This window comes from Pithys albifrons, chromosome 16, assembly GCF_047495875.1.
Source record: "Pithys albifrons albifrons isolate INPA30051 chromosome 16, PitAlb_v1, whole genome shotgun sequence".
In the NCBI taxonomy this organism is placed as follows: domain Eukaryota; kingdom Metazoa; phylum Chordata; class Aves; order Passeriformes; family Thamnophilidae; genus Pithys; species Pithys albifrons.
The window spans coordinates 9,526,203-9,551,607 of NC_092473.1; the positions used below are offsets into that span (position 1 = coordinate 9,526,203).

Genomic DNA, 25,405 nt, shown 5'->3' on the forward strand with positions numbered 1-25,405 from the left:
CGGGGGTCCTGCACAGCCCCCGCACCCTCCCGGCCCCTGCGGCCCCGCCGGTGCCGCCACCTTGGACAGGGAATTCAGAGCTGTCTGCGCTCTGGACCGGCAGGTTTTCAGTCTGTCGTATACACCGACGTTTCCTTTGTTGCAGAGAAGTTCTTGCTCTCCTTCATTTTTTTTCTCCTCTGCATGCTGATTTTTATAAGCTTCTAAGCTGATAGAGCCTGTGTGGTTTTTATTTTAGACTATGACATTGTTTCTTTTAATAGGAAACAATGCATCTGTCTTTTTACTGACGGTGTAATTGTTTGTATGACCAATTTATTTCAGCCTGTTGATAAAGACCTGCTTGCTCTGATCAGTGGAGCAGGGAGAGATAACAGGAGGCGAGCAGCTCTTTGGTCTGGTGTCCCAGAGGAACACAGATCTCCGTGTCAGGAGGGGATGAAATTAAATTAACCACTCTGACCAGGGACAGGACCCAAGGGAACAGCCTGAAGGTCTGTCAGGGCGGGGTTAGGTTGAACATTACAAAGAGGTTCGTCCCCCAGAGGGTGTTTGGGCACAGAACAGGCTCCCCAGGGCAGTGTCACAGCACCAAACCTGACAGAGCTCAGGAAGCGTTTGGACAGCACTCTCAGGGACAGGGTATGATTTTTGGATTTGTCTCTTGCAGAGCCAGGACCTGGACTTAACAATTCCTGTGGGTCCCTTCCAACTCAGGAGATTCTATGACCTTGTCGTAAACTTATAATTTCCAAGCAACCCATAGGTTAATGTAGAGAGAAATGGTCTTGGTGTAAAGATTTCTGTCATAAATTCCTGCAGAGGATTTAGAAACTTTTTTTCACTGCCTTGTATCTTCCATGCCTAATATTCAGTGCATGTAAAAGGATTGAATTTGTTCAAAGTGTGTTTTGCATTTCATTTATTCTAGTGGAGTATTGAAAATGTTGGCTGTCAGGGATGGATAAGGGGGCATTCCCTTTGATGAGACTGTCCTAATGGCTTGTTTAATTTGCTTCTAGTTACCTGTTCTAGAACCTGGCCTTTCCTGCATGGTCCAGAGCAGAGGAACGAGTCCCTTCCCTTCCCAAAGCACAGCATTCAGGAACTCCCTAGATGACTTCGCCGTTCCTCCTGTAGCTAATTGTGATGATCTTCCTGCCTGTGGCTATATCAAATAGTTGGTTCTTTCCTCTTAGAGTTCCACCTAGCAGCAGTGCTGCAGTAATGAGCCCTTCTTCAGGGGCTTAAAGTCAAATAAAATAATCTTAATTTTAAATATTTAAGTATGTCTTTCTGAAGTCCTGCCTCACATTAGCAAATCCTGTGCAAGGTGTAAGTTGTTGGATTCTCTCTGCCCATACAGAAATGAGAAAACAAAAACTGTTCTGGACAAAGTGCTGAAGGAAAAAGAAGGTCCCTTGGGAACTAAGCACAGTCCATTACATTCTTTCTTAAAGAAAAATGTTTGGTATCTCTTTATAATACAGTCATTGTGTCCTAAAATACTGTAAGTACAAATAGTTATTTCTTAGTTATTTGGTGGATGATTACTGAAGAATCATCTGCCCTATCTGAGGTACAACTAACAATTTTAATTAGGCCAGCAAACATGAAATCTGTGTGGATTTTTCTGAAGGGCTTCTCTAGTCAAACACTGTTTTGACAGACCTAAGCCTTTTTTTAGTTCTTTGCTGTATTTTGGAGCCAAAACATTGCTGTCTTGATAAAACCATAAAGGAGAGCTAGCTGTCATCTTTCCTCAATGACTCTTTTGTAGATTTTTATTGATATCGGATTTGATGCACTATTGTAAGAGTTCTGGTTAAAGGCAATATAAATGTACATTTCCAGTGCTTAGACTGTATTTAAACTGAGCCTTTTGCCCAAACTGTAAAGAAAGGAAGTGAGAGGATGCCCATTGAACCAAGGACTTCCTGTGGCAAACACTGGTATTGAATTATGAAGTGAAAGCTTTTATGAGTGCCATTCATTACCCAGAGCCTGCTGGGGAGAGATTTGGCAAAGGACACAGCCCTGATGGTGAAACCTGTCCCAGCTGCTGGTGACATTGAGGCACTCCCAGCAGACTTACCGTGCTTGGAGCACATCCAAGGCCTCCAGCTTCCATATGTGCCACTGAGAACCAGGTTTTTTTAAGCATCCTGCACTCTGCTGCTGAAAGGAACTGTTTGGTGAAAGAAAATACTTCTTTGCTCTATCTCTGTGTTCTTAGGTTCATCTCCTGTGGGAATTATTCTGCTGCTACAAGTCAGCCTGGTACTGGGGAGGAAGGGCAGTGATAGTGTTGCTGTGCTTGGCTGTGAAAGGCAGCGTGGCACGGCCTGGTGTGCTCAGCATGGCACAGCCTGGTCAGCTCAGCGTGGCACAGCCTGGTGTGCTCAGCGTGACACGGCCTGGTCAGCTCAGTGTGGCACAGCCTGGTGTGCTCAGCGTGACACGGCCTGGTCAGCTCAGTGTGGCACAGCCTGGTGTGCTCAGCGTGGCACGGCCTGGTCAGCTCAGCGTGGCACAGCCTGGTGTGCTCAGCGTGACACGGCCTGGTCAGCTCAGTGTGGCACAGCCTGGTGTGCTCAGCGTGGCACGGCCTGGTCAGCTCAGCGTGGCACGGCCTGGTCAGCTCAGCGTGGCACAGCCTGGTCCGCTCAGTGTGGCACGGCCTGGTGTGCTCAGCATGACACGGCCTGGTCCGCTCAGCGTGGCACGGCCTGGTCAGCTCAGCGTGGCACGGCCTGGTGTGCTCAGCGTGACACAGCCTGGTGCGCTCAGCGTGGCACGGCCTGGTGCGCTCAGCGTGGCACGGCCTGGTGCGCTCAGCGTGGCACGGCCTGGTCAGCTCAGCATGGCACGGCCTGGTCAGCTCAGCGTGGCACGGCCTGGTCAGCTCAGCGTGGCACGGCCTGGTGTGCTCAGCGTGGCACGGCCTGGTGTGCTCAGCGTGGCACGGCCTGGTCAGCTCAGCGTGGCACGGCCTGGTCCGCTCAGCGTGGCACGGCCTGGTGTGCTCAGCGTGGCACGGCCTGGTCTGCTCAGCGTGGCACGGCCTGGTGTGCTCAGCGTGGCACGGCCTGGTCAGCTCAGCGTGGCACGGCCTGGTCCGCTCAGCGTGGCACGGCCTGGTGTGCTCAGCGTGGCACGGCCTGGTGTGCTCAGCGTGGCACAGCCTGGTGTGGTCAGCGTGGCACGGCCTGGTCCGCTCAGCGTGGCACGGCCTGGTCCGCTCAGCGTGGCACGGCCTGGCGTGCTCAGCGTGGCACGGCCTGGTGTGCTCAGCGTGGCACGGCCTGGTCCGCTCAGCGTGGCACAGCCTGGTCCGCTCAGCGTGGCACGGCCTGGCGTGCTCAGCATGGCACGGCCTGGTGTCCTCACATTGACACGGCCTGGTCCGCTCAGCGTGGCACAGCCTGGTCCGCTCAGCGTGGCACGGCCTGGTGTGGTCAGCGTGGCACGGCCTGGTGTGCTCAGCGCTGCAGCTGCCTGAGGATGGCACAGAGCAGAGGTCTTGGCAGCCCTGGAAGGCAGCCCTGCATTGCTTCATGCAGAGCTTGTTTGCAGCCATGAAGGTTGGGAACCTGGGCTTACATTTCAGGGGGGAAAAAAATTCTGTTCTGATCTGAATGCTGAACAACATGAACCTCTTACTCCAGAGATAATGATGGTTTTCTGCTAAATTGGATAGCAAAATAAATCAGTGGCTTTAATGCTTTTCTGAAAAATCTAGATAGTTGTCAATATTTTTTTAAAGGAGCTTATGTTCTGTGGAATCACTATAGAAGGAGGGCTGATTAGTCTCCTAAATCTTACTCTTAAAGATAAGTTTTACAGTCATTTGAAAAATGTTGGCTATAAAAATTTCTCTCCAGCAGTGCAATTAAGAGCAAAGGAGTGCAACCAAGATCATTGAAGGTTTCAGACGCTTATCTGTCTTTAGGCCAGAGGAACTACACCTTTGTGAACATGGGTACAAGACTCCATTGGGCTTTTTCTTTCTGTAGTTTTGTAAGGACTGTTCATTCACTTGGTTTCAGATATTTCATACATCTTTAAGATTATAAAGGTGAAAATAAAATGGATTTTTCTTTCAGAGAGTTCTCAGTGAGGTTTCGTTATTCGTGCTGTGCAAGTGCAGAACACTGATAACCAATCTGGAAACCAGTGGCTGCTCAGTATTCTTGCACTGACAGCCTTTCCTTATCAAACTGACACTGTGTGAGAAATAAGGACAGAGTTGGCTTTAATTTAAACCAGTGCCTAGAGTGCCACTGATTTCAGTGGGAAGGAATTTTGCTCCTGTATCCTCTCTACATTTCTTTTGTGAAGAACTTTATAAGCTGATAGTTTTGTCTCCGTATGTTCCTTTTTGTGTGGGAGAGTCTTTAATGATTTTGATATATTGTATTCAGTAGGGAAGGAAGGGGGATAGAAGCTGCTCCAGCTTCAGCTCCCAACCCTTTTTTACAGTTGAAATTAGAGATGTTAAAAGCTCTACATGTGGGGAGGTTGGCAATTTGAAATGCTTTTAGGATAGGTCAAATAATTCAAGAGGATAACTTAATCAAATAGAATCTCCCTTCAGAAAGCTAAGCTCTCAGTTTGTTTATGTGACTTAGTCATCCCTTCCTATGTAGCATGATTGTTCATTTGATTCCAATTTACAGAACAAGGTGTACCTTTTTTATAGCAGTCATTAAGTTAACATGGATGTCAGAATTTAAGGGTGCTTAACTTTGATGGGTAACTCCTAAAGCAAGAATATATCACATCCTCTTCTGCTGATCCACAGATCACCAGGGAGCACAGAGTATAATGTTATGGCCAGGCCACTCAGCATATGCCCAGCAGTGCTGACCTGGTGATACTGGTGTTCAGCAGAGCTTCCAGTTTCATCTTGCATCTGTGACAGGCACAAGGTCACTTGGAGTTCTACTTTTCATGGGAACTTCTGTATCAAACCTTCTGTGTCTTGCTGTGCAGTAACAGTATCACAGTGTATTGTGAATCTACAACATGACACTTATTTTAAATTGTCCTTTTACAAATGCTGCCTTTCCATGTGTCTTCCAGAGATCGTGTGTAGCTCTTGGGTTTGCATACTCAGGTGCACTGTTATTTGTGAAGCACAATTCCAGATTCAGTGGTGTTCTAGAAGAGCCAGCCACATGCAGCAGGCTGTTCCTCTTGAGGCAGTTAACTCCCTGCTCCTGGGAAATAAGTTGTCTGGTACTAAGTGGAAAATTAGTGATGTTCAGTGTTATTCTTCTGCAGGTTGTAGCTCTTCCTGAGGACTTTTGCTTCACTGTTTCAGCAGGAACTGTAGCTTTGTTGGGACCAGCTTAATGAACTGTCACAGGTGATACGACCAAGCAGTGATTCCTGGCTCCCGCTGAGCTTGAGACCACTGAAATATTTTTCTCAAGTTGGAGCACTGACTATACGTGGAATAAACCCAAGATCACCTGAGAGTACTTGAACAAAACAGCACTTTGAAATAGAATAGATGAAATTAATAAAGCAACAACAACTTAAAGAGAGTGTAAATTGATTTCCAGCTAGCACACTGCTGTTCTAAGCACAGTTGCCTGCTCCAAAACTAGTGATATGTAAAAATCAGTATGGCTTATTACCATTGAGTTCTGCCCTTTAGGGCCGTGCTGAGGAACTGCTCATGCTCAACACTCCTCTGTGGAGGAGCCATGGCATAGAGTAGCCATTGTGCTGTCTGCTGAAGGAGATAGTGTTTTGTTTTGGTGACGTGTGGATAGCTGGCTTTGCAAAAACTGTCTGTAAAAGGGTTCTGGTGATCATTTGTTAAGCACCTTGAACACACTCAAAACACAGCATGAGTCTCCCAGTTCTCGGTGGAGAGAATGATGGGTCATGATTGGAGGCAATTCTACAAAATTACTTTTTCCTAAGGTTTTTTGTGCTATGGTGTAGTGACTGTGACAGGAGAAGTTATTTGCCCTTTCCTGAACCTATTTGGATTACATGCTGAGAATACAAAAAATAAAAAAAAGATGATGATACAGAGAATGAAGAATTATGTACCATCAGGTCCTAGAAAGAGGTGGAGTGCTGAAAAGCAATCTCCAAAGCCATCTGAACATCAGAGTGTTAAAATTAGGTTCTGGAACAAAATATTCAGGAAAGCACATTGCTTTGATAGATGCTCCCAGGGTGTGAGCAGAGAGGGATAGGTGGTGTGTGGTGATTTGCTGCTGACCTGCACAGTGAGGAGATCAAGACCTGCTGATCCTGAGATGCAGGCAGTGCTCACTAACTGCATTTTGGAGATGTTGCCAGGGCCTTAAAAACAACCATACAAAACCCAAATAAGAACTAGACTCTAAACCCCATATAATCTGAATACTCTCTCAAGGGTAGTCTGTTAATAGGTCTGCTTGGACTGGGAGGGTCAGTGCCCTTTTGAAAAGGAACATTTCCATTCCACTTTGGGACTGTAGATATCTTTCAAGTGGATATAAAAATGTGACAAAGCAGAGTGTTTGAATTGTGCTTGGGTTCAGTAATTGACCAGGCCTTAAGGCACAAGAAAAATCAATAGAAAGGCATTGTTGTCATGAATTAATTTTGTGCTTACTCAACCACTCAACATTTAAACATATGGAACTATTTCATGTGTAGGAAGAATCCCATGAAAGAGAGCTGTGTCAGGCTGGTTACTTGAGCCTGCCAGAGCAGGGATGAGAGAGCCAATTGTTTCTGTCCATTGAGGAACTGATGTTTTACATCTGCTTTTTAACAAATACAAACTAATGCTGCTCTTGTGAGGTGCATGTTTTATTTTCTCTTTGGCATGTGAAGGTAAAAAACTAATTTGCCTTTCACCAAATGCTGTTGAATTCCTCATTCTCTGATTAGGGTATTAGGTAAGAAATCTTCAATTACAGAGTACAGATCTGGGAGCCAGTAACTTGTATTTACCTGTCCAATCTCCCCTCTGGCATGGCTGACTTTGAGTGTTGGCAAGTTATTGTGGTAGTACCTCAATTTCTTCCTTTGTAAAAAGAGGTGGTATCTTTATCACAGAAGCTTCTGTGCATTAGCAGCAGAGCTCTAATTTCTTTTTTTTAAAAAAACTTTTTTTTCCTATCACAGTTTTACTTTGTTAAATTGAGGAGAAAAAAAATCACGGAAGAACAGGCATTTCATTTGTCTTTTCTGATGGTAGATGCTTTTGATAAGGTACTTGAGTTTCAGATATTGGGAATAACCTTTTTGTCTTTATTTACTTGCCAGCAGTATGCAAAGTTACTATAGATTTAAATTCTATTCAGTATGTGCAGATAGAGATTTGTTTTTTATCTGTCCTGTGCTTTACTCAAGAAGGCCTTGATGATCCTTATGTGTCCCTTCCAACTCAGAATATGCTGAGATTCAAAGGAGGTGGCTGTAAAGCTGCTTTGTAGATAATGAAACCTGTGAGGAAAGTGCCTTGTTGAGACTTCAGCTTTGTGGTTTCAGGAACTTACCTGTGTTCCACGGTGATGGTTTTTTAAATCAATCTAGAGCTGATTTTAGGTGTGTCTGTCACATCAGATGCCACAAACTGACACTGAAATCAACACAAGAGTGACCTAAATATGTGAACCTTAAAAGTAAGGATTTGATAGTGTGTACTGCAGAGCAAAAATTTAAAATTGTCTGAAATAATAAAAAAGGAATCCTGTTAATGGCCAAGGCTGATTAAAAACATTTGTATGGTTTTGTTTCCAGCCAGCTCTCCATGTGAGCAGCATTATATAAACTCATTTGTACTTTTGCCAAAACAAAGATCAGTAGGTCAAACTTTTAAGCTTGACCTACTTTTTTTTTTGTAGGTACTTCACAACAGCTTAACTTTTTTCCCACTTATTTTCATGCTAGTCTTGAAACAAAGTAGAGAGAACTGACTTTTCTTGTCTGCTGCAGTGTGTAGGATTTTCGTCTTGAATCCTTTTCCAGCAGCGGTTGAGACTTGTATTTCTGAAGAAGGTAACTGGAGTGACTCATGGATGAGGAGGAATATTGACCTTTGCAGTGGATAAATGCAGCTCTCTATTTTATAAACAAATACAAAATGATGTTTGTAGTGTGGTGGAACAAATACAATGTGGATGCTGGTTTATTCTTGTACAAAATAATTTGGGAAAATGATATTTTATAGTATCCACAATTTTCAATTCAAAAATAAATTTTTCATTACCTAATTATAAGTTTCTATTGTAATTCAGAATGCCTGCAAATTTAGCAATTGATAATTATAGCAATTTTATAAGGGCTATATGCTGGGAAAGAGTTTTGTGGTAATTTTGCAGCAATCCCCTTATGTGTGCTCCAGCTGCTTTGCTCAATTTTACTTTTCTTCCCCAAGCCTCTGACTGATGGAGATACACACAGATCTGAAAATCTGGAGATATGGCCAAGAAGAGGATCTGTGCAGGGTATGTGTCTATTTTAAGGACTGCAGAAACAAGTTAGAGTGTTTGACTGGAAAAGCACTTCTATTGGCCTGATTCTGTAGGAATCTATATGGACTCAACAGTCATAGGTTATCTCCTTTCTCAGGGTGAAGCTTTTGGGTTCTTCCTGTGATATTGTTTGATTTCCTGTTTGATGTATTATCCTGTATATATTTTTTAAATTTTGTAAATCGAGTTGACGGCAAGAGTTTGGTCTCTCTTGGGTTCCTTGGGAAACACCTGAGTGTGATGGTTTGTCTGTGGGATGGGCTAATCCAGTATGAAATACCTGCTGAGAAGAGTCAGAGGTTCAAAATTCATACAGAGCACGTAGAGTCTGATTCCTGTCTTTGAGCAAAACACAGTCAGTGTGTTACATCTGGGTCCTTGGGATGAACTGAAATGCTCCCTTGTGAAGGCATGGAAAGCCTCCCAGGGATTCAGTGCAGTATCCAGAGCCAGCATTTCCCATCCTCACAACACAGTGTGATAAGCAACAGTTGGCTGCTACCCAAGAACCTCATGGTAGCTGCAGTTCTGTGCCATAAATCACAAAGCACTTTGAGATTATTAAGGATGACAGTCTCTCAAGGTGTAGTGATTAATACCCCACTTAGATGTTTAAATACTTGTCCAGTTGAAGACAGTTCACATTAGGCCTTGAACTTACTTGACCGTGAGCAATTCTTTGTGCCGTTGTTTGGACACTGCACTGGTGGGGCTGGGCTGTCTCTGAGCGTGGTACATCCAAGAATTTAATAATCAAATTACAGTGTTCATGGACAGTAAAGCCAAGTAGTTTATTTCTGTAGTGCTCATCATCGAGCCACTTTGTAGTGTCTGTAGTGTTGCAATTCTGACTCTGGATTTTCCCTTCTTTTGTCCAGGTTGTTCTTGCCTTGTTTCCACTTCTCTTGCTGTGACTACTTTCAGCTGTTGGCAGAAATGTCATTTAGTTGTTTTTTAAGGAATAGGTATGGGGCCAGAATAGGAGAGGACAACTGATCATTAAGTGTGTTCCTCAGAACTGCTTTGCTGTGAATGCTTCAGAAGGGCTGCTTTGACACCATATTCTTTCTACTCTTCTCACATTAATGGCATATATACATTCTTAGGCTGTGTTAGTGAAACTGCTCACTTTCTGCAATAAAATCTTGGTATACATCTGCAATGAGAGGGATCCTCACTTCACTGATAGGCTGGGGAAATGTACAAGTAAGGGGGAATGGCTTTATCTGTAACTTCATTGGTGTGAGCTTATTGCATCAAACATTCACAGCCTTTAGTTGGGATGTCTTTATACCAAAGCAAAGTGAAGAAAACTGGTAAGGGGTTGTCATGGACCTCAAGTTCCCTGAAGGGTGACTTTTGTATAGATGGTGACTTGTTGGACTTGAAAATATACTTTGATGTTCAGTCTTCTCTACACAAAATGAAAATGCTCTAAATTGCAGCATTAAGAGGTATCTTTTCTTAAACACAGACAGTAATCCAACAGTATTCCCACAGTCAGTGGAAATGTCAGCTCCAGGATTGCCACAGCGGAAGATTCTGGTTTCCTTCCTTGCAGAGGAGAAAATGCACTGTTGCTTCTGTGCCTGTGGATGTGAGGAGCCTTGTGGGCGTTGTGTGCTGTGGGGGAACAGGAGTCACAGGGGTGAAGGAAGAACTTCTTTTTCCTTAGGCTGAACTCTGTTCTGAAACTAATCGTGCACCTAAACTCACGCATTGATGATGTGCTCTCCATTGTGGAAACTCATGTGGGAAGAAGCATGTTTCACTTTGGTTTTAAACCCACACTTAATTCAACTTAATGCAACAAGATTGTACAAGAAACCTGGAAAGATTGACAGGCAAAGAATGTTTAATGTGGTCCTGTAAATTCTTGCAGTGGAATATTAGTGGGTCACTCAGTGTTTCCAGGAAGTACTTGAAGCTTCATACATGAAAAATGGTGACATAAAGAGAGGAAAGGCCAGAAGTGGTAGTTGGTGTTTTACAAACAGAAGTCTGTTGACTTATGCCAAGTGGAATCTGAAGTAAATCCTCTCTGTAAGTAGATGTTCAGTAAGATAAAGTTGGTGATAAGGACAGACCATTTCTTAGTTGTTTGTATAAAATCTAAAATTAGAGTGAATTCTGTTTCAGAGTGTCAATATAACAACTGTATAAACATGGGTTAACATATAGGCTCTTTGGAGCACTATATAACCTCTGATTGCGTGTTAAGTAAGAACAGTCCCCCTTGCTCAGAAAGGGCTCAGATTTGCTGTTTCAATAAAGTTGTATTTTATTTCAGCAAAGTGTAAATTTAACTGTTGTTCAGGAATGGTCTGTCTTCTCTTATTCTAGCAAGAAAAAAAAAGTAGAAGTCTCCAGACTCTGAATTTATTTTGGTAGATGCCAATTTGTGATAAGAGAGAAAGTGTTATCACCACACAGACAGCACCTGTTAATTGCCCAAATAATTCAGGCTTAAATTATGCAGGCTTCTAAAACAAGGACTTGGCCTAGCAAAAGGGGTAAGAAAATATAACTTGAGGATAAATCCTGAATATGCTTCCTGCCTTCCCATTGTTTGTTTTTAATGTTTTTCTTGTGATGGGAACAACAAGTAAATGCCTAAATTTTAGAATTATTGCTGCGCAAGAAGGTTTGGGTTTGGTTTGTTTTATTTTACAGTTTGCCTGAAAAGTTAAAGCCACTATTTAAACTGGGGGGGGGTTAAAATACTAACTGTGCCAGCAGTCCCTGAGGACAGGTTGTATGCAGTTAAGCTGTATGTCTGTCTGTCTGTATTTCAACACATGAATAGTTACTGGAGACAATGAAATCTTTGGCCCTGCACCTCATCCCTGTTTAAGGTGCAGTTTAACCTGTATTGCTGGTTGTTACAAGCTCGTCATACACAGATTTAGCAACAGTTAAAAAGCGCCCTTGGGAATAAAATCTAAGGTTGGGTTTTATTCTACTTGAGATATTTTTCCACTTGCAATGAAATATGTCTTAGGGCAAATAGGTGTCATTCTTCAATTGACAAAGATGCCTTATGGAATAAAGCCAAGTCTGGTAGACAGGGATAGGATCTTTTATATCCCCGGCTAGTACAGTGAGGGAACCTTGTGTGTACAAGGAAAGGCTTGCAAGACCAGAAATGTGCTTAATCTTTCCAGTTATTCTAGAGGTTTTAATAAAAGATTACTCCTACCTGCCAACTTCCCTTCTCATGTCCTCGTTGCTATAAATACAATCCTGCCATCAGTTTTGTGATTTGAAGAAACTGCCACAATTGTTAGTACATTTTGTTTGCTTTTTGAATGTTTTGTTCTTTATTTAGCATAGTCTATTTGTTGTACTTTCAGGCAATCTGGGCCTAACATGTTCTCTCAGAAGTGGACCAAGAGAAAGTCAGGCTCAGGTGTGAGTAAACATTAAAGCACATAAGGTGTGTTTGGGCTGAGTGTTTGCAGAACAGAGGACTAAACTTTGCAAATATGTTTCTAATATAAATGCCACAAGGAATTTCAACACTTCCCTTTTCACCTTGTCCACTGAGTGGTTCACAAGGCCATGGATGAGCCAGGTCAGTGGGTGTCCTTGGAGCGTGTCTGATGCAAGCGGAGATAAGCCCAGAGCACAACAGTTATGTCTGACAGAGGAAGAGCATCCTTATTCCTCCTGAATTTAATTTGCTAAAATGCACAAGCAATCTTGAGTGTAGGGGCAGGGCCTCAATTTTCCCCCTACCTTGAGTGCCTTTGTCACTAGGTGAGAAAAATTGCTTTGGGCTGATGCTCCTCTGAGTTTCCTCTCCATGAATAGAGAATGATAGGATACTTTATTTGGAGTGTTTGGGGCATTTTGGTGTTTCTATCTTGATCTGCTTGAACTAAGTTTGAAACTCAACTGGCTTGATGAAATGATGGTTTTGGCTATGCAGAAGTTAAAAATGAAGAGCTCTGAAGTCTAGTTATTGCCAGGCTGTGAACAGACCTGTGTGGAAGGTGATTCTCTGCACTGTGAAGATCCAGAACTTCTGTGTTGTTCTGACTGTGTTGTGTTCATACTACGTGGCAAACTCTGGTGCTGCCATTCCTGACCAGCCTGGCCACTCCTGTCCCTGCAGCCCCAAAGACCTGCACATCAACCAGACAGTGGGGAAGTGATGAGCAGACCAGAGGAGCTTGGGGTAGGGTCATGTGGGGTACTGGATAGAGAGGATCATTTTACAGCTCTCTCTGAAGCCAAATATAACTAACTCTGTTAGAAAGAACACAGGCTCATCAGATGTTAAATGCCAGAACAGCTGTAGGTGTCATAGCTTGTGGCTTTCAACTGAACATATGGCATAAAACTGGTGTAGCTGACTAGAAAAATCACTTTTAAATATTGACACTGCCTTTGATCTTTCTTCTTTTAGGCAGTGAATTTTGTCAACTTTGAGTAGCTCTATTTTGGTTGGTGGAAAAATGGGAATTACTGTGGGGTTTTGTTTGGTTTTTTAAGCTAAATAAAACATTGTTTTCTTATTTTAAAAAATATCTCTCTTTTTTCTAGGCCCTTGCCACTTCAGAAACACTAAAGATTCTAGTCACTGACAACACTGTCCCACTGTGAAAATGCTTTTATTGTTAGAAAATGAACAACCAGAAGGATGGAGCTTATTAGAGATCCTGCTTAGCAACATTTAATTAATGCTGACATCTGAAGTAGGAAAGAATACCTTCAGAATGGGCAGATTTCTTGGTTCTGATATGTGAGAATACACAGAGCCTTTGTTGTGTCAGGAGAGTTGTTCCTGCGTTGTTGCCTGAGGATAATTCAGAGTCTGTGGTCCATCTAAAAAAAATAATTAAAGTAGTAAAAAAAGAAGGAGGGGGTGCAAAAGAAAAAAGATTCAATAAAGCAAATACAGAAGCAACATGACATTGAAACTTGTATGTTGGAATTCAGAAATAAACTTGCTTTCATTAGTCCAAATGGCTGCAGTTTAAACATCACTTACAACTAGTACACCACAATGATTGTCATCTATAGTAATAAACTGTTGTAATATGTGTGTGTCTTTCCTAAATAGATGGCCCCTGATTTTTATTCTTTTTTAAGGAGGAGGAAGAAGACTGTGGTTTTTGTGAAGGGGGTGTTTGGTTTGCATTAGGCATGATACAAACATGGAATTGAAAACTTTTGAGGCAATTCAGGCACCAGATGTTGTTCAGCAGCAAGGCAGTTTTCTGCTGATATACCACAATTCTTCTAACTTTGACTTTAGACTTTTAAACTTTGCATTCTTCTCTTTAAAAGCCAGAAAGCTTTCCAAAGAGTGACAAAAAATGGTACCTGATAAGTTAAAATCTCAGGAAATTAGTTTGTTAAATACAATTAAATTGGTAGGTGGCTGGGTTTGCAGCTGGAGATGTTACCTCACCTGTATGAGTGTTTTTAAGAATACCTAATTCCTGAAACAGGGAAACACCCTTTGCATCTCTAGAACAAGAAGGATGGTGCCTTTCAAAGTTGGTGTGGATAAATGGAGTAGAAGAGAAGTAGCAGCTTATATAACATAATCTTAAAACATTAACTTGAATTGCTCTTTAAAGAGGAACTCTAAATATTGCAGGGACTTTGCAAGTAAATCTAGGTCTTTATTGAAAACTACCTTTTAACATTATATAAATATTTTTAGCTGCTTCTTTCATGCCAGTAAACATCCAGTGAGTGTATGAATTGATCTTGCATCTGGTCTGCTTCAAAGTGAGAAACTCCAAAGCTTTTTTCCCAGGGTTACAATACCTGTTAGATGATTTGAGAGACAAATTGGAGTGAGTGCCAAAACCATAAGCTTTGGCATACAAAGGGCAGGAAAGATAATTCATAATCCCTTTGTTTTGAACTCCTCTGTGTTCTGTGCTTTTGCAGTTGATCCTCTGTTATTCTTTTCAGCCTTCCTTTAACATTCATAAATCTTATTATAGTGAGTCTGAACTTGGTTTCCTGTGAATCTACTAACTGAACAACATACTGGAACATCCACAGTGAAAGAATCAATCTGTTATGCCACATCCTGAGTATCATCCTGCATGGTAACCTCCAAGTTATTTTAGTGGCATAAGAGCATCTACTCAAACCCTCCATCCCTCACAAAAGAAGGAATTATTGATGAAGGAACAGTAAGAGATCTGGTCTTCTCATACTTGATTAGAAACTGGCAGCCGATCCTATCTTCTATTTTGATCCTTTTAGATACCCTTTATTGCTATTGAGATATAATTCAGTTTTTGTATTGTCTTACACCAATGACCTAAGCACAGATGTGCAGGAAGGTGTTCAACTTACTTATAGTTACTTAGGTGCAGTTACTTATGTGTGTGTGCTATTTTAACAAATGCTCTGATATGATGTTGTTTGAGGCTGTTTGAAATTGCTTTAATGGGTCAGTGGTTGAAAATTTGGATGAAGACTAACCACATTTCCTTTTACAAGGCTCTAATTGTGAGCAGTTTGAGATACAAACCAGTTCTGTGAGCTCTGCCTGTGGGGCATCGTGGGTGGGGCCTGTTCAGAGCCCAGACCTCTCTGACTGCTACAACATGGACTGTGCCCTGCAGAATCAAGTGCCCTTCCCCAGCATTGCTAATCCTTTTTTCCTCCTTGCTTTTGCAAACCAGCAGGATGCTGTTATCTTTTTCCCCTTCTCACCAGAGGTGGTTCTTTTCCTACAAAGGCATAGCTTTTCCCCTAACCTGCTGCATTGCTTACTCCGAGCATGACTAATCTCCTCATAAGAGAGGGTACAGGGCCTGATTCCTGATGGAGTTTTGCACTGGAATAAGTAGAATTAACTGTGTGAAGTACCCCAAGGCTGTGGTGGGGAAAGATTAGCAGTGTCAGTTCCCTGGATTTCAGGAAAGGCAGAAAGGAGAGCATGTTCTGTTTCCTCAGAACCACTACCTAGAATATAGAATTAATAGGAATTTTTCCCAAAACAAAATACATATAAATAAACCTAAATATGTCATTCTTTCTTCCCCCTTTGTATAGCTACATCAAGTGCCCATTGTGGGAAAATAAATTCCATATATATAAGAATGGGAAACATCCCACTTGAACTGCCAAATTGCTTTGATGACTGAAAATTTTCATCTTGGAAATACTTCCTCCTTGTTTGCTGTTACAGTCAGATGTGTTGGAACTATACTCACCATGCTGTGTTGTTTGCTCCTCTCAGGAGTTCCTCAGCTGTGCTTTGCTTACTTTGAGAACAGTCTTGTGTCCGAAGGGCTTGGCTGCAATCAGGGAACAGCAGATATGTTAGAGGGGCAAGGTGGCTGAGGGAAACTTGAGGGTTATCCTTAACATTGGTACAGAGAATTGGTCTGCCATGACCAAATCACTGCATTTTCTTTGGACCTTTCAAGTTTCCAGCTGAGTTGGTAGCAAGATTCAGCTGTGCACTGAACAGCTGCAGCCTGTTCCTCCTCTTAGATGGACGTGCACCTTTTCCCATTTAAGTTTATAAGCTCAATAGAACTTAGAAGTTTTCTACAAACTGTCCTTGTCTGTGGCACAATGAGGGCTACAGGGAATGGCTTAACTGAGCTGCCCTTATTTTACATATGTCATTCCCTGGCATGTGACTGTTACTTAACCAGCAGCAATGAATGTTTTAGTGTGCCCAGATAACACAGCTCCATATTCTGTGCTCATTACTAAAACATGGAACTTGCCAGTGTCCTTGCCACGTTGGCGGTGGGCTGAGATTTGTCACCAGCACCTCATTAGGAACCCTCTACACTGTGCTCTTCGCTTAGCAGAGATGGTTTAACAAGTCCTCAGGACACTACAGGAAAGCATCTTGTTTGAGCAGAAATTGTCTGGCACTCACAACTGGCATTTCTAGCAGAATCCCCCCATCTCATCAGGGCAGCGAGGGAGGGAGAGCAGGCAGCTGTCTGGGAGTGGTTGGATGGTTTGACCTCCTCACCAGCCATATTGGGCTGTAATATTTATTTAATGTTAATGTTAAGCATTTTGCTAAGGATGCAATTGATGTATGGAAGATAAAGGTGAGGAAGCTGTTGTCACAGAATGTAAGGGGTTACAGATGCATTTAAACCCAAGGAATAGCATTTTCTCTAAAATGATAGGAAAGAGTAAAGGCATTTTCAAGTGGGGACAGTAGGAGAGGACAGAGGAGGAGCAGGTACCCCAAGCAGAGAAAGAGCAGTTCTCGGGGTGCTCGTGTGACAGCATAACTGCTGAGCTCTGTGACCTTCTAATGTCTGAGCCCCACCTCATTCTCTGCATTATGCTTTTACCATATTAGTTGTTTCTTATGCTGGGCAAGCTCCTCATGGAATTGGCACCTCTCCTGTGTCCATCTGGCACATTTGATCCCACATGTTCTGGCAGTCAAGGAACAGATGAACAGTGAGCATCTGAATGGCCATTATTGTGCTGCGGCTTCCCAGCCGTGGTATTGCTGTGCCACTTTTAATAATTCAGAAGTGATGTAGAGGAGGGGGAGTCAAAGGGCTGCAGCAATCTTTGTTTCTCTCTGTAGTGTGTGATTCCTCCGTGGTGGCTCTGTAGTTACCAGGGAAACGGGAGAGGGATGGCACAGCACCCGGGGCTGGAGGGGGACCTGGGGGTCTGCTCCCTGGCAGCTGCTCCTCTGCACCCAGGGGGAGGACAAGAGCTTGCCCTACAGTGGTTTGGTGCCTTTCTCCCTCTTTCCCTCAGTGGTTTTGTGGAAATTGTTAAACAGGTGATGCTTCCCAGTGTTGGTGTATTTGTTAAAGAGTCTTCATTACCGATTCTAGTAAAAATATGCAGTGTCAGAAAATGAGCATTACTGTCAGTCTGGAGGAGTTGGATGATCACAAAATCTTTCCCTGGTATTATCTGGAGTCCTGGTTATAGACAGGCACTGCTGGAAGGTTGTTTAATGTGTTTGAAATGCTTTGGCACTTCAGGGAATAGATTTACTGGAAAAGAGTAAGGACACTTCACTAACATTTGCTCAGTGCAGCATTCTCTGATTTCATAAAGGTTGAATGTAATTTTTGGTAATTAGTGCATGTATATCCTAATCACCTTGCACTGCCTGTGCTGACCTGGACAATGCCGGTGTTGGAAGCTCTGATGAGGGAGGCAAACAGGAGCACGGGAGAAGTTCCTGCACCTCCAGGTTGTCCCTGCGGCTCCCGGGGGCTGTGCCGTGTGGGAATGGGGAGGTGGAGGAAGGGCAGGTGTGCTCCAACCTCCACTCCACTGCACATGGTTTAGGGCTGGATCCATCTTTAAGCTGCCTAATCTACTGGCTGTGCCATTTGTTTCATGCCTGTGGTAGGTGCTTGGATTTGCAGCAATTATGCTGAAGTTGGTCCGAGAGAATGACTTAAAATTCTCTGGTTTTACTGTGGATCGGGGTGGAACCTGGTGACTGGTTTGAGATGGACTCTTGGGCTATGCTCAAACTCCAGGCAAAAGGAGGCTGTTCAGTTTGGTATCTCTGTCCCTCCTTCAGTGGTAAACTAGATAAGGTTGAACAAGATTTTCTGTGACAGTTTGTTGGCAGCTGCCTGGCAACTGTTTGCTTGATTACTTTAGAATGGGACCAACACAATAAAATGCCATATAAACACCGTCTTTTTTTGAATTTCATGGCAAATAAATACGCTTTTTCCACACCAGAGGCTTCCTTTGAAGTCTGCATTCAACAGGAGATTTGTCACTATGGGAGAAAGCCCTGAGGTTTAATTTCCTTGTGCCCAGTTTATGTACACAAGTGAGGTATTCCTGTAGAGTCAACTTAAACTTGAACTATAACTAAATTTATGAGTACATAATGAGGTTGTTTTTCCAGTTACCTTTGTGAAACCTTCAGAAGTGGTTCACAGACCTCTTGCCCTCCATTTGCCTCTTGGAGTCTGCAGACTCAAGGCTCAAAACCTTGAATATGAAGTATGTCTACTTCAGACTTGTAATCCATGGATCAGAGTGAAGGAAAAAAACCCTAAGTATGAGCTAGCAAAAGTTTAACCATAAAGTTCAGTGTATTTCCTCCAAAATGACAAATTCTGAGATTTACTTCCTGACGCTTTAAAATTCTGCAAAAAAAAGAAAAAGAAGGAGAAAAAACCAGAGTGAAACAATACACTTGGGCACCAGAAGTGGTGTTTAGGAAAGCATACTTTGGATGTTTTCTTATAACTATTCTTGTATATTAAAAAGGAATGCTACTCTGGGACTCACAATTCAGAGATTTTTGTCCTTTTTTTTTTCATTTTTATTTTTGAGTTTCTTCGTTTGTGTGGGGTTTTTTTGAGAAAATGACCCTTTAGAGAAGTAGATGTTGACAGTAAAAAAATTGCATTGAAAAATAATAGTTCAAGATGGAGTTCTCTTCTGTTTCCTCTAGATATGGCACTACTGGGCTTAGCTTTGAGTTCTTTATAAGCCTAACATGTTAAATGTGTTGATGTTAATTGAAAAATATCTTCAATATAAATTGTAAATTCATCTAAAAGATTAAACAGTTGTCTTTTGCTAGTCCATGCTCATCTATAGCAGCTGTTCTTCAGTTTCAGTTAACACACAAAATGAAAACAAGTCCAACACCGTTGCACTTACCGTTGTTGCTTTTGCCAAAGTTAAAAATGCACTAAATTATCACTACAGAAGCCAGGAGAGGTCTTTGAATTCAGAAAACATCTATTGAGTCTGTGATGTCATTTTTATGAAGTCATTCTTTGATTAGAATTACAGTTTGGAAAAAACTGACTTCTGCTGTAAATATAGTAAAACTGTTGTTAACTCCTATTCTTGCAGAGTGATTGGGGTTGATTTCCTGTTCCATGACACTGCAGTGAATGGCCTCTTTATCCCCAAACTACAGGAAACTGCTGAGTATTTTGTATGAGGTTCTGCAGTGTGTGTGCTCAGGGAGTTTGACTTTTACAGACCCAGGCACATCTCCCCTCTGTCCCAGCAGCTGATGTACATGGAGACATTGCAGACTGAAAATCCACCAGAGAAGCAGTTCATACAAAACTGCACTGTACAGGAGTGTGAGCTGTGCAGGATTGCTTGTGTAGTTCTGGCTCAGTTTTGTGTAATCCTGGGGCACAGCAATGGTGTGATTGGTGTATATCTGGAGTAGAGAATTCAGACTTTACTGGGTTTTGTAGCTGTTCGACTTTTAGCTGAAAATTCATCTCTGAATCTTTCAGCTGATGAGTGTGCAATTAAAAGGATGTATTTGAATAGGGCTCAAATTTTGCAGTCTAAACAAAGGTTACAGGAAAGCTTCAACAGAACTGATGCAGTAACGCTTTTCCTTTTGATTCTGGGAGTGTATGCGAAGCACCTACACCTGACAGAACAGGATATGCTGCTTCTAACCCAGTGATTGTAAGGTCAGATTGATTCTGGGGGTACTCATTGCTGAGGTGTGAGCAGGCAGGATCTGCAGAAATTGGCTTCAGGATTCTAGGAGGTGCATTAGGACTGGTTACCCTTTTGACTATTGGCCTTTTTCTTTGTTTCATGCTTCTTTTTTTTTTTCTCAAAAAGACACTAAAAAGTATGACGGATGTTTCCCCCTCCAAAGGACATGCTGAACCCTAAGCTTCCGAGTCTTACAGTAATTGTTTCTAAGTTGCCCTCTTTTTATATGAAACAGATCAGCTAAAACAATATTTACTTGCAGCAGTTTGTGGAGAAAGTTGTTGACTCTACTGCAGTCCACTGGTGGTTTTTGCTAGTTTAGATAAAGGGCAATTGTGATTATTAAGGAAAATGGTTCAGAAGAAGGGACAAAATTAAGAAATATAGAACTTACTGTTTAAGAGACACTGGAAGAAATGGGCTCAAGCTTGCATGTTAAATTGGTGTTAAAATTTTCCAAACAAATATAACTTATTAAAGAGACTTCTTTATGAGTCTCAAAAGCACTGAATAGGATTTTAAAGCAGAATTTTTTACTGTTATTTAACAGAAAATACATAATTTTGTGTACATCTTTATGGTTCCTGTACCAGTCTTACCCTTTTTCTAGGATCTTTTTGATAGATCTTTTGTGGAGTTATCCCAGTTTGTGTAGTAATTTTTGTTAGTTTTCAAAAGGACTGGCTGGTCTTGCATAGAAGGACTCTTAGAGAGTTCTTGTGAGAAAGCAGGGGGCTTTTTTAGTGTTTTTAGGATCATAGAGGAATCAAATGCAGTTTCTGCTGCAAGACTTAGAGCACTAAAGCTCTATTTACAGATGGGGGAAGAAGATATTAGGCAATTAAAGGCATCTTAGGGGGCTGCAACTCCTTTTGTTAGATCATAAAAGTACTTCATCTTGCAGAGATGAGGGAGTGATACTCTATACAGCTCAGCTACCACATTAGCTGATACTGGCAGGCTTTATTATGGGTGCTTTATCCCTTTGATTGGACCCTGATTGCCACTCAGGAACCAGATACAGCTGCAGCCATCTCACTTCACCTTGTGCAAGCATATGATGAAAGAACCTGAAGACACACATTTAAAGCATGCCAGCCCCATTCTCTGTGTTTGAAAGACTTATTAAGGTTCATCAAGGAAAGAATCCCTTATTTTGGGGCAATTCTGAGCTTTGGTTTGCGATTGAGCGCCCCTCAGAGAGGACTTTGAAAGTTTACTTGCCTCTCTGCTATGTATTTTCAGGTGCTCTCACAGTTGGCCTTGTGCGACAGTGTCAAACCATCCATGGACGTGACAGGACCTGTATTCCTCCACGGCTGCCTCCTGAGTGGGTCACTACGTTATTTTTCATCATAATGGGAATCATTTCACTAACTGTCACTTGTGGTTTGCTGGTGGCTTCGCACTGGCGAAGAGAAGCTACTAAATATGCCCGCTGGATAGCTTTCACTGGAAGTAAGTGACCTCAACTGCACAGTTGCCCTGTATGCAGGATAAACTGGTGGAGTCTGGAGTAACACTGCAGTGCTGTTAAGGAGCAGTGCTTAGGGCTCCTACCACACAAAACATTCCTTCTCTTTAAATACCACGTCTGAGGGAAAAGTAAGTCTTCCAAAATAAAGGGGTTGGTGTCTTAAGTGACTATAATTGAGAGGGAGTAATAGCCTTGGGCCTAAGGTGAGAGAAGGGAAGGCCTGACCCCTTGACCTTCCTTGGGCAGTGCCATTAATTGATGTAAGAAAATGAGCAAGGATAGAAGAGATCAGTCCTGCTTTGAGTGTCTGGTAGTATTTCATACTTTCCCCACTCCCGTATATCCAGGACTTATTCCTAGCAGCATGGAATGACAGAAGATTCCCTCTGTGAGGCAGAGGAGGCAGTTGGTCCATCTAAGACAATCACCCCTCCTTCAGGTGTCTCGTGACCACCTGGCTCGGGGTTGGTGCTGGCTCACTGGCTCAGCCCTGCTCCATGCTCACAGCGGCTGCTTCATTCGGAGTATCTGCATCCTAATTGGCTATGCAGGAGGATTGCCCACTGCAGAGCACCTGCTGTGCTTCACAGCACTGAGATTCTGCTTCCACGAGTGACCTGCCCCGTGCTTTAGCTGGAGGGAGCAGTGCCAGTGTCTCTGTGCCTCCCTTGGCTCTGCTCTGCATAAGCACCAGTGTAACTCCTCACAGCTGACCCTTGTCCAGCAGCCCTGTGTTTCCACACAAGGAAACATATCCTATGGCTACTTAAGTGCAGGAGAAAAACCGTTCTAACAAGCAAGGGGAATAACTTTCAACCTTCCTTTTCTTGGTGTGTGTTACAGGCTTAGCCCAACTGTGAAATGGTGCCTTAATGGTGGGGATGACAGCATGAAAAAACTCAAAACCTGAGGGCTTTTAAATTGACTTGAATTATGACATGCCACTAAAGGTAGTGTGAACACTAACTAGAAAATACAAGTTTGTGGTTTACAGGAGCATAAATAAGGTTTAATGGAACTCTGTGACATCTAATGATATGTAATACAAGTAAGATTTAACCTTGTTTTGGGGAAGGGAATAATATTAAAAAGTGCTCAGCTTCAACAAAGGTACTTCACTGAGGCACTTGTACAATCAAAGCCATCCTTCTGACAACTTTGCTACACAGCATATTAAATTATTAGTGCAGCTCTTGCAGACAATGGAGCTATTGAAATGCTGTATCCGTTGTGATTAACTTTTATTTATTTTCCGGTGAATGATTGAAATAGCAGATATGAGTATTACTGAATATTCCACCCCCACTTTTCCAGTGCACTTGTTTATCTGTACCTATTTCATGTATGTCTAATATCTGCAGGGGGGTTAAACTCAAAATGCTGTATAAAATTAAGATTCTTACAGTAAGCTGAAGTCAAAGCTTTAGGGCACAGAGAGGTTTTGAAGTACTGTATATTAATGTTTTTCTTAAATATCTCAAATTGTTGCATCCCTGCACCTTTAGTTTTCTACAGCTGTGATGATTAGTTCAGCCAAAAAGTCTGGTACCCTAAGGCTCATTTTTGTCTTGTTTTGGTGGGATTTTTTCCTGTAGATTTCTTCAGGCTTGCAACAGGTCCATTATTAGATGTCTCAGTATAGAAGGACATTCTTTTATTTGAGCAGTTGTCTTTTGTTATGAGATGTTTAATAATGAAACATTCTAATTTGTTCTTTTCCAAGTCAGAATTATTCATAATTCTATTAAGATTATAATCACTGCATTGCCAAAATTATAAAATTCAATTCTTTGGTATTCATCATACATAAAACTCTGTGACCTTTGCATTCCTGTTAACAATGGTGATGGGAAATCTTACTGCTTAACTCACTTGTAAGAAAAAATTGAAAACCAGAAATGAATGGAAGGAAGAATTCTATATTTTTCAAAAACTTGATGAGAGTGACATCTGTGGCTCATTGGATGCAACACAAATTAGTAACTTATTGGTAGATCAGTATTAGGAAACATGCAGCCATATGGAATCAGCTTGGAATACCATGAGCAGGTCCTTCCCGTGAAGTACCATTGCTGTTTATATGAAAACATGTGTAACTCATTACAAGGGGGTAGGGAAAACTTAATATTTGTATTTCATCTCATCTGCAAGTGATTTCAAGACTGAACAGCCTCATGCAGGCTGCTGGCAGATACCCTTCTCACAGAACTGTCTGAACCCCACACAGAACATGCCCTCCTAGGCGGGCAGGGAAGTCTGCTGGGACTTCCAGGGAAGCTCTGGGACTGGCAGCTCCGTTCCTTCACAGGCAAGAGGGTCTGGAGTAAATCTCTGAGGGCAAAGGAATCCTCTTGCTCAGCCCTTTCCTTGCAGCTCTGACAGCAGCAAGGGAAGCCTGGAGAGAGGTCACTTGCCCAGTTCCTGCTGGAATTTGTATGTAAATGCATAACTTGCATAGCTCATGCAGTTTTTGCTTGTCGTCTTGGATGACTTCTGATTTTTTCAACTATGAACCTATAAATATGAACTGTTGCTGAGAGTAGTCTTGTCTGTCTTGCTTAGGGAAGAGATGTGAAAGACAAAAGTTGGATGTGTGGGTTCTCTCTCCTGTATCCACCTCTGAAGGGACACACCTGAGAGGGGATTTACAAGCAGAGCATTTGCCTCATTCCCCAGCCATGGATGGGTTTCCTGCAGAAGAGCTTTGAGGCGAGGAGAGATACTTCTGTCCTCCAGGTCATACTGCAGGAGTGACTAAAGTCTTGTGAAGGCAGATGTGAAGGTTTTCCTTCACCTTCTGCAGATGAGTCCTTCAGGAATCACAGTATTCCTACTGATGTGATAGGTGTTGTCATGTTGTCATACTGCAAGATGTCACTGATATTACAGTAGTTTTACACTCTAAAAGAGAGGGTGTGATGAAGGTTATGTAAATCTCTAACATTGAGATTTTTGTGGACCTTTGGACAGGTACTGTTGAATTCCATGATTAGCAACAACGTGCAGAGCTTATTCCCTGGGGAGGCCTCTCAGGTGGTCTTATGTATATTGTAACAATCTCGGCTGTTGCTGGAATTCACAGAGCTCCCTCAAGATCTGTTTACATCTTACAGATTCAGGTCTCCTACCATCTGCTACCGCTAGAAAGGGAATTAATTCAGTGTCTGCTACCACTGAATGAGGTGCTTCTCTGAGTTGTATCAAGGGAGGAGATGTTAGACAGAAAAATCATATTTCTACCCTTTTTCTAGCAGTTACCAGACAGTCTGGTTTGGTTTGGTTTTTTTTTTTTTCCGAGGATTTAAAAGTTCATGAGCATAATGGACTTGCTTTCTGGAATGCAAGTGAAAATAGGGCAGGATAATCACATCCTTAACTAACAGTAGCTATTCTGTGAATGTCTGTCCCTGGTGTTCCCCAGTGAACAAAATGCTTCTTGAGTTATTAAACATTTGTACCAGGTGCTGCTGTCTATGTTATGTGTCTCTAAAGAGGTGAGCAGGTACTGCAGTGAGCCCTCAAAAGATCAGACCATTTCTTTAAGATTGGATTTTTTGCAGTTGTCTTTAGATGCTCAAAACAATTTCAAGCTGAAGAATTACAAGAACTCGTTGGGGTTTTTGACAGCCACCATTCAGATGCAAACTAGAAGTTATTGTATTTTATTGCCTAATTATTTTTGTTAGCAGAAATTGTAGTCATTAAATGTCTTTTCTGCAAATTTTCCTGCACAAGGAAGAACTTAAAAGCAAGTACTCTTGAGGAGGAAGTTCTTTATGGGTTGCTGGAAATCCACTGAGTTGATACAACCAGATATGGAGAACTACATTTGGACTACAGCTTGTATAAGAAATTCCTATCCACTGCCTTAAAAATCTCCTTCTAAAAGAATACACACCATGTTAAATGAGCACTTCATATATTGGATTTTCTCTCTACTTTCTTCTTCTTTTTTTGAAATAAATTTATCATGAAGTCCTTTCTTAATGACTTC

General features: G+C 42.2%; 1 protein-coding gene across 2 annotated transcripts in view; it reads left to right on the forward strand.

Moving 5' to 3' along the window:
- MOSMO (modulator of smoothened) overlaps nt 1-25,405 on the forward strand; it is a 32,293-nt gene that overhangs the window by 507 nt on the left and 6,381 nt on the right. Inside the window, exons 2-3 of one of the 2 annotated variants that reach the window (XR_011699204.1) lie at nt 21,180-21,392; nt 22,255-22,361. Coding sequence is in view for 1 of the 2 variants with exons in the window: in XM_071571310.1 (XP_071427411.1) it covers nt 21,180-21,392 (213 nt within the window). In the remaining variant the exon portion in view is untranslated. The remainder of the gene's footprint in view (nt 1-21,179; nt 21,393-22,254; nt 22,362-25,405) is intronic. The other variant, XM_071571310.1, reaches the window with a different exon arrangement.